This window comes from Sinocyclocheilus grahami, unplaced genomic scaffold, assembly GCF_001515645.1.
Source record: "Sinocyclocheilus grahami isolate Dianchi unplaced genomic scaffold, SAMN03320097.WGS_v1.1 scaffold588.1, whole genome shotgun sequence".
Taxonomy (NCBI): domain Eukaryota; kingdom Metazoa; phylum Chordata; class Actinopteri; order Cypriniformes; family Cyprinidae; genus Sinocyclocheilus; species Sinocyclocheilus grahami.
This window is the reverse complement of record NW_015505767.1, coordinates 1035949-1045780: the sequence shown is the minus strand read 5'-3', so window position 1 is coordinate 1045780 and position 9832 is coordinate 1035949. Positions and strand designations below refer to the sequence as shown.

Sequence of the window (9832 nt, the reverse complement as noted above, 5' to 3'; positions counted from 1 at the left end):
AAAAAGTACCGTGTCAAGTAAACTCTGTCTTGCCTTTGATTGGGTTCTCTCTGACCTCAGCAGATTCTGGAGCAGCAGCGTCAGGAACTTTTATGGAGGCCTTCAGAGTGATTTTTGCAGTGGCCCTGACAGGATCTCTGAGCCCAAGGTTGCTGAGAAAGTCCTCCGTGACTTACAGGGGGACCTGAAACAATTATAAATTGTACAAATTAGACAAAATTTCACAAGGTATAAACATACAACTTGTTATTTATGCAGTGTATGAGGATTGACTATATGAGTTGCTGCAGGTATTGAAAGGTAAAATAAGGAAGCTAATGTTCATATTCAGATAATCAAACTAGACCACCAAAAAGCCAAAAAATACACACACAAAAATATTAATATGTCTTCAAAATCATTTTAGCTTGTTTTTGACTAGGTACCTTAAACCAGTCATGGAAGAGCATATCCTCCAGATGAAGCCTCTGCTCTTACCTCGCTGTCCCTGGAGAAAAGAGTTTGTTAAATGTTAAGTTTGCTTTGCCACTGCATGTTTTCTCACTTTACTCTGACTGCATTTAACATTAGTCAATAAAAAAATATTATGACTGGCTTTTATTCTTCTGAGAATGTTGTTAGTTCATTATTAGTTCATATCTCGTCTGATTAAGGTATGGAGTCACTGGTCACTAGAGTTTAAGTCCCAAAGTACATGTTTGAAAAATAAAATGTACCACTGTAGGTTTTGTATGATGTGCTTTTCAGGAGGTCCTTACAGCCGAAATCAATCAGCTTGACTTCCAGGGTCTCTGTGTTGACCAGGAGGTTTGGCATCTTGATGTCACGATGGAGGACCCCCCGGGAACAGCACACAGCAGCAGCGTCGATAACCTGCTGCATGAAATAACGGGCCATCCCCTCACTGAAGAGGCCATCATAATGCAGCCAAAAATCATGCATGTCCATACAGGGTGAGGGCCGCTCTAAGACCATAATGTATGGGTTGGGATGGTCCCACCAGTCCAGTAACTATGTGGCGACAGCTGGTGTCTTGATTGGCCAAGACTGTCAGGGCCACCTCTAGAGGCACTGGTCTGGGATGGTCAGGCTAGAAGAAAGACCGTTTTTATGACAGATGGAAGTGATTTCTCAAATAAGGATTTTGCGCAGTCTGTTTGAAATATTAATTATTTGATTCTGTGATCACATTAAACGAAAATGTTATGATCTGCAATCAATGACTAACAGGCGATGACACAGAGAGCACAGTTCACTTACAAGGCTGATGTATGGCTCGTTCTCTGTCTTCGCTGTGAATTTCACAGCCACCTGAAGCCCGTCCTCACAGCGGGTCCCTTCATATACGGAGCCGTATGATCCTTCCCCCATCTTCTTGGTAATAACATATTTCCACCAAATGTGGTCTAGTAAAACATAATTATAGTTATTTTTACATTTTTAATAATATAATAAAGCAGTGTCCTGCAGTGAGGCAAGTCATTCTAATTCTAAAACTAATTTAACATTGTTTGGAATTCTCATATAATCACTATACTTGTACTTTTATAATAATTGATACACTTTCTATCAATTATAAACATACTAATATAAATCATAATAATCATATATATACTGTATATATATATATATATATAATTGATATATATACTGTATATATATATATATACAGTGGTGTGAAAAAGTTTTTGCCCCCTTCCTGTTTTTTTAATTGTTTGCATATTTGTCACACTTAAAAGATTCAGATCAAACAAATTTTTATATTACACAAAGATAACCTGAGTAAATATAAACTGCAGTTTTGAAATTATGATTTCATTTATTAAGGGAAAAAAGCTGTCAGCTGTCAAACCTACCTGGCTCTACGTGAAAAACTTATTGCTCCTCCTCTTAAATCATAAAAGAACTGTGATTAACCACATTATTTTAGAAAGCTGAGTTAAATTTCACTAGCCACACGCAGGCCTGATTACTGCCAGACCTATTGTTTTAATCAAATAATATCAATAAAATATTGCATACTCATATTCATTTAGGGGAACATTTGACTACTTGAAATCTTACATTTCTTCAAAATATTGCTTTCTATATTAAAAATGTCATCACATGTTGTGGAATAAAGTAATTTTTATGCATTTTTATAATATGTGACTGTGATTTTTACATTGCGTGTAAATGATTAGGAGATTTTTTGATGTTCAGAGAGACTGAGAGAGCTTGTCATTTACCCTCAGTACACCTCCTGGATGGGGCCTCGTCAGTGTCCTGCTCATCCTGAGCTCTGGTGGATTTGGGACGAGACAAACAACAGAAGAAAGAGGCAAACCACCGAAACCTCTTTGTCTTTTGTAAATACCATTGATAACTCTACTCCTTACTCGCAACAAAGTGAGCAGGTGAGTTTGGCGCTTTATGTAGTCCTGCGCAACGTATAAGGGCTCATGAGCTGCGAGCAGGAGATTTTCACAAGAATTAAAACAATGTAAAACAATAAATAAAAACATTTTACAACATCTTTTCTAAAATTTTTCACCTGCGTTATTTATTAATCTGTGTGTGGTTCAAAATGTATTATTATTATAGAATAGATTATTTTAACAAGCATTTAACACAGCACTTAATTGTTTATGTAATTATATATATTTTTTCAGCAAGAAAGCATAAAGACAGATGTTTCATTTGTCCAGTGGCCCCCAAAATATTTGCCCACATTTAAATTTGATGTAATGTGATGTGCTAAAACTGCAGATGCTCTGTGATCTTGACATTCACTTGTAGTTTAAATTGTATAGCTCAGATAAGTGGGCTCTGAGAAGCATCATATGTTTGCAGATTCCACTTGATTTGATTTTATCTAATGCAATGACATTCATGGCTAAAATGTCCATACACTTTTTGAGGCCACCGTATGACACATATAAAGCACAATGTTGACTCTTGTCTCAGTGTATTCCAGTAGGATGCACAACAGCTAGTACAAAATATAATTATATTTTAGTTTAAATTAGCCTACATAATTCATTAAAAAAACAAACATTATTTTATGTTTTAGTGTTTGAAACCAGCATATAAAAACACTGCAAAAGGAAACAACCATTTGTGCAATTGAATGTTTTTGTTTTAAAACCTTATAGTTAGTGAGACATTGCCCTTGTGTCAACAACTATGAACACAAATTCATTTGTCAGATAATTCAAAGTTAATCTTTCGATCAAAGTATGTGATCACATTTCAGGTTTGAATTTCCCTATTGCTTATTTTCTCTCTCTCTGTGGGCTCATCGAAACTTTGCTCACTGACCATTAAATGATTATTTCATCCATCTGAAGTGTCTGCATGGTAGGAAGTGGTTGTGATTCCTCTCACAGACACTTGAGGGCATGAAAGTTACAGTAATGTTATGTTATCCTGCTACTTGGTTCTTTGGCTCAAACATGCTGGGAAATTTCCATGAATATGGATATGGTGGTGAGAAGTGCTCAGATTTGTGCATTATTTGTGTATTTGCCTCCAAGGCTGAAAGAATTTCATTTTAAATGAGTAGACAAATGAACAAAATCAAGAGTAAATATTCCAGATGTATTATTTTAAAATAAAACGATCCATGTAAAGAAAGAAAGAACAAGAAAAATATGTAGGACATACAGGTACATTTTTTTTAATTTTACAGTTTTGACACTTAAAGGGATACTTCACACAAAAATGAAAAGTCTCTCATTATCTACTTATAAAATACAACTTTTTGGGAAATTTCAGCCCTAGTTTCACCCATTTTTGGGTGAACTATCCCCTTCTCAAATCAGAAATGAACAATATTAAATACTTGCAGGATGCGTGTGTGTGTGTATTAAGGTAAAAAAGTTTTTTGTGTCTATTCCAGGATGTAGATGTTCTCCTCCACTGGCCTTCTTGTGCGTATTTCATAAATAATGTGTCGGGGCTCCTTTGAAAAACTGAGGTTCAAAACATAGCAGTCATTGTGATTACACTGTTACAAATGGCATTGTGGTATTCTCAAAGTGAATCACACGCACTTACCACCCACTGTCAAAGGCCTTCCCATAATAGCCACCTGAATCAGAATATATCTATTTATTTTCAGTACAGAATATATTATACACGTTCATAACTTACATATAATAGCATTTTCATTAAATAAATGTCTAGCATTCATAGTTGAGTGTTATACATACGTTTGAAGGTCAAAAGGGCCAGTGCACCCAAAAGGAGCAGTAGCAGACTGAGAGACAGAGACAGAACTGGGATGTTCATCTGTAGCGTGATCCTAGAGATCGGCTCCTCCATCTTTAAAAGAAGGGTTTCATAATTTTAAGTTGCATTTTGGGTTTTCAGTTCAGTTCAAAAACAATGTTATAATAAGAGATGCTGTAAGAGTCAGTTCCTCAACAAAATATTTACTTTTACTTCCATGCTATTTATACATATCCTTTAATTTGACTGAATTTATTTGATCAAAAACACAGTAAAAACAGTAAGAAAATACTGTAAATTGTGAAATATCAAAATACAATATGATATACTTTCATATATTTTAAAATGCAATTTATTCCTGTGATGTCATTACTGCAGTCACTGGTGCTCAAAAAACATTATTTTATTATGGCTATTTAATGTTAAAAACAGTTGTGCTGCTTAACATTTTTGTGAAAACAATGACACATTTTTTCAGTATTATTTGATATAGAACGTTCAAAAGAACAGCATTTATTTGAAAGAAATCATCCATAACATTGTCTTCACTGCACGTTTAGCATCCTTGCTGAAAAAAATGATTACTTTCTTTAAAAACTTTCTGATCCCAAATTTTATAGTAGTTTGTATATAAATAGATAGATAAGTGAGATATAACAAACTTTATACAGCATGCTGGAAATTATATGTCGCAAAACACAATGACTCAGTGACTCATAACAAGGTCACAATATTTTTCACTTTCCTGCATAATAAAACAATGGCAGGAAAAACACAGAGAGGAGTGATTTAATTTGCAGAATATATTATTGATTACTGTAATTGATTATTACATTGACTAAAATGATAATTGTGTATAGAGGAAGTACCATTAGAATCTTAACAGAAATATGCAAATTTTCCATATACTGTGTTTGAGCACCATAACTCACCATAGCCCCAGAATGCACATGGGTGACATTCTGCCAGGAAATGTCAGAGAACGATGAGTCTGCTCCTCTGGACTGATCTGACAGCGAAGACACTAGGAAATTCAGAGCGAAAGTCAGAAATCGCTCATGCCAGTTGATGCGTGAGAAACATTATCTCTACCCACAAGGGTCTTTGACATTTGAGTTATTGCGCTATGTGGTCTCTCATGACACTCATAAGTCTGTGTGCAAGTGCAACTGAAATGCAACTGGTGATTAATCATATATTGTGGTTTGACTGAATGCTAAAACCAAGGGTCTAAGGAAAAAAAACTTGCATGGCACTTACTATGCAAATCACGTATAAAGGAGCTGTTAAAAGCAGTCAGCAGAAATTATTTCTAAGGTAAGACAAGGCAAAAACTGTTTTTTCAGGCACTGATGAATTTTGATATGTGGGCTATTTTGCTCCCATTGTTCTTTCAGACTGCACTTAATACACATTGAATTTGTGTCTTTGGAATTCAATTACAATACATTTAACACAATTTTCTTGAATTGAGCTTTTCTCATGATCTAAAACAAGAATTCTTCACTTATATACACCAAACTCTATATTCTGAACCAATTGTTTTGAACCTGGCTTTATCAGTGTTCAGATTTCTGTTCTGGAAATGTATGCAAATTAGTGCATATTTAATAACATAATGCCTCATTTGCATATTTCAACAACTTTTGAGATAACTAACAAAACAATTGTCTTAATGCACCTCACCTGTCTGTGTCTCCATTGGTTCTGTAGTATTCGGGGTCGTGGTTGTTGGAGGCACAGTCGTTGAACCTTCAGAAATGAAAATTCATGAAGATTTATTACAGTAAAATAGAAGCTCTCCAAATGTTTTCCAACTTTAAAGCATCTGAACGACTTGCCTTTCATGACCCTCAACGTGTAGGACATCTTCTTGTCATTGAAAAACCCTTCGATGTCCACTCTACAGCAGTACAGCCCGCTGTCTGTCTTTTGTATTTTTTGGATCCCCAGGTCCATTTGTCCTGATAGAACATCTCCGATGAGCTTGTACCTGTCTGAGACTTTGGAGATGACGCCGTACTCATCTGTTTGCACGATGATGTTGTTGCACCAGAACGTTCCACAATCCCGACCCCAGCAGACGTGGCTCAGGCCATGGTGCTTCACTGAGTAATGGCACGGCAAAATCACTGTGCTACCCTCTGTCACGTGAAACGCCAACACAGAGGAGCCATCAGCTGCAAGGAACAAAATTAACAACATTTCAGAGGTTTTATATATATATATATATATATGTGCACGTGTGTGTGTGTGTGTGTGATTTTACAGTAACCATCTTGGCAAATCCTTTTGTTTTCTCTTTTATTATTTATATTTTATTTTCTTTTATTACTTTTTTGTAAGTTATATTTTCTATTAAAGGGGTCAAATGATGCGATTTTAATTTTTCCTTTCTCTTTGAAGTGTTACAAGCTCTTGGTGCATAAAGAAGATCTGTAAAGTTGCAAAGACTAAAGTCTCAAATCCAAAGAGATATTCTTTATAAAAGTTAAGAGTCAACCACGCCTGCCTAAAACGGCTCGTTCTAACACGTCCCCACATATCTACATCACGATGTGAGAAGATTTGCATAACGCCGCCCAAATGTTCACGCAAAGAAAGAAGGCGTAACTTTTATTCTCACTGTAGTACTGTTGCTGCCGCCATGTCGTGAAGACGCTGTGTGTTTGTGTTCTGTGTGTTTCGTTGTGAAAGTGAAACTACTTTGTTTGGTCTTCCAAAAGAGGACACGACTAGAAATCAGTGGTTAAGTTGTATTTACAACACTGTTCCAGAACAGTTCAACCCAAATATTCAGATGTGTCCAGCGCATTTTATGGAGGACTGTTTCCTGATCCTGGAAGAGTAGACTAAAATGCCGGCTGTTCTGACTCACAAACTGTAAGTACGTTTTCATTTTAAGAATTTGCCACTGATGATTCAAACACAAGTTTTAGCCAGTGTAGAGTAGCACTTGTTGTTTGTCATTTCTCCGATCACAAATGCAGACATGGTTTTATGGTTACGCGGCGCGATGCAACGCAACACGAAAAAAAGACAATATAAGTCATTATAATCCGTAATTATGTCCCCACTGGATGTAACAAATGCCTCATTTATAATGGGTTTTAATGTTTTTGTCGTCGCTCCGGCCAGGACAAGGCATCACAGTATCGTAGGGGCGTAACATTTCCGTCACACGCTTGAGGTATTCGGCCAATCAAAACGCACTAGATAGCTAGCCAATCAGAGCACACCTCGCTTTTCAGACCGATGAGTTTTGTAAAAATCGACTCAGAAAGGCAGGGCATAGAGGAGAAACAATAATGTACAGTATGTGGAACTGCATAGACACATTTCATTACACCAAATACACAAAATAATGTTCTTTTTAGCAACATCATATGACCCCTTTAAACTTTCTGAAAACAATCACATCTTTTGCTGTTTTATAAGTTCTGTTTACATCAATATTTTTCTGGAAAACAGGATATGAATATGATTTTGCAGTGTATTTTCTGATTCTTCTGTTATAAAGTAAATCTCCCATAATACCCCATGCCTTACATAATTTTTTACAAGTTTATAGTGCGTTTCTTGCCTGAAATGGTGAGGAGGAGGATCCAGCATAGTACTGATAACCAGGGAGGAGCAGCCATTCCGACCGGCCAGTGTGGTGTTCAGGCAACACTGCCTTGTGCTGGGCGGCACCAGGATTATGCAGAGGAGGGCAAGTGAAAGAGTGGCTGTGTTCACCAGCTCTGCGCCTGTGACATCTCCAAGAAGGACAGGGCCACTGACCCATCTGCAGTCCTCGTCTGGAGGTGGAGTCGTGCGGCGAAGAACAGGGCCATTGTGTGATGGAGTTTTATCTAGATATCTTAGCTATGTGCCTGTAAACAGGCTCCATGAATGATTCAGTGGGCCTGCACACAGCATGTTCATGGTGGCACGTGTGTTTGCTATTGTTGGTAAACAAAGTGGCACAAAGTCTTCATGCAATCACAGCTGGATCTTTGGATAAACCGGCTAATTCTTCATCAGACCCGAGGAATTCACTAATTATTGAACAAACATGGACAGAGTGAGACTATTCAGCTGGAACAGCTAAAGACTGTTTAAGTATTTTGAGCCTGAATTGTAAAATAATGATTTTTTTTATTATGCACACGTTAAATTGATCCCAAGTGACAGTAAAGACATCTGTAATGTTACAAAAGATTTATTAATTTTTGTTAATGTTAGTTAATGAAAATACATTCGTTCATTGTTAGTTCATGTTAATTCACAGTGCATTATCTAATGTTACAGTAACAAGTACAACTTAATTTTAAAAATATATTAGTAAATGCTGAAAATTAACCTTAACACGACTGTAGTGGGTCTCATTAGCAACAGAGATGAGACAAACTACAGGAGCGAGGTGAGCCTTAATAAATGCTTTAGACGTTGTTAGTTTTTAATTCATGGTTACTAAAGTAGTTAACTAATATTAACTAATGATGTGTGTTACCCTATACTTCAAAGTAATGTGGAAAAAATAATGTAAAATTAAATTGTAATTCAATTTTAAAAATTCAATTCAAAATTCAATTCATAAAAAAAATTTTTTGTCTCCACAACTGTTTTCACATTGATCATAATAATAAAGGTTTCCTGAGCAGCAAATAAGCATATCAGAATGATTTCTGAAGGATCACGTGAGCCTGCAGACTGGAGTAATGATTCTGAAAATAAAATACATTTTAAAAACATAATCAAATAGAAAACAGTGATTTTAAATCATAATAATATTAAACAATATTACTGGCTTTATTGTTGTCACACTGCTACTGTGAGGAGCGAGGAGACGTAGAGATATAGGCGTAATTTGCGGGTGGGACATGTCCCCACCACTTTTTTGCCAGGGTCGATATTGTCCCTACCACTTTTTGAAAGTAATTGAAAAATATATTGCGGAAGGTATGTATTAAAGGGAAAACAAGGTCAACAAATCATTCTTCATAATATAATTAGGGTGATAAAACAAACAAAAAACAACAACAACATTTGACTCCTTATGCATGTATAACTCGTGCAATGCCATAACGACGTGATTTGCAGCTGTCGCTCTTTTCGTAATGTCATTAGGATAGCATTTTATTAGCATTTTATTTTAAAAATGGAGAGCTTCCTTGTGCTAAGTAGGCCTGCCCTCTACTAAAGATTTTTCTAGTCAACTAGTCGCACGTTATATTAAATTGATTAATATAATAATATATTAACCATACTTCAATATAGGCTATAGGCAGACGTATTAGAGCCTATTCCGCGCTCAAGCTCACGCATAAAGCAATTGCCTCAAAGCACCGGCAAAGTGATTATGAACGTGTCGGGGGAAAAGAAGACATTTTAATTATTTATTAATAAACCAGTGCTTTCAAAGATGAGGTTGCCGAATGCCGACGCTGACTCGCCATCTCCACATGGACGTGCCTTTAATAGAAATGCACCTTTTCATACGGACTACAAAATTATAGAATATTAAAAAATCGAGTGGGCGAGTTTTCCTTATATTTATTTTATTATTCATATAAAAAATATAATAACCTGCTTTGGTTATATTTACTATTAATTGCAGAAGGTGCGCTCAGCAAAA

General features: G+C 36.1%; 1 protein-coding gene and 1 pseudogene across 1 annotated transcript; both read right to left on the bottom strand.

Moving 5' to 3' along the window:
- Positions 1–678: 678 nt before the first annotated feature.
- LOC107557032 (serine/threonine-protein kinase pim-2-like) lies at positions 679–3772 on the bottom strand (annotated as a pseudogene).
- LOC107557045 (T-cell immunoglobulin and mucin domain-containing protein 4-like) lies at positions 3717–7868 on the bottom strand. Its single transcript, XM_016240348.1, has 7 exons — positions 7796–7868; positions 6054–6392; positions 5899–5964; positions 5145–5236; positions 4194–4305; positions 4039–4072; positions 3717–3953 (listed from the first exon to the last, which is right to left on the bottom strand). The coding sequence occupies exons 1-7, from the start codon at positions 7851–7853 to the stop codon at positions 3872–3874; spliced, it is 783 nt and encodes a 260-aa protein (XP_016095834.1). The 5' UTR covers positions 7854–7868; the 3' UTR covers positions 3717–3871.
- Positions 7869–9832: the final 1964 nt, after the last annotated feature.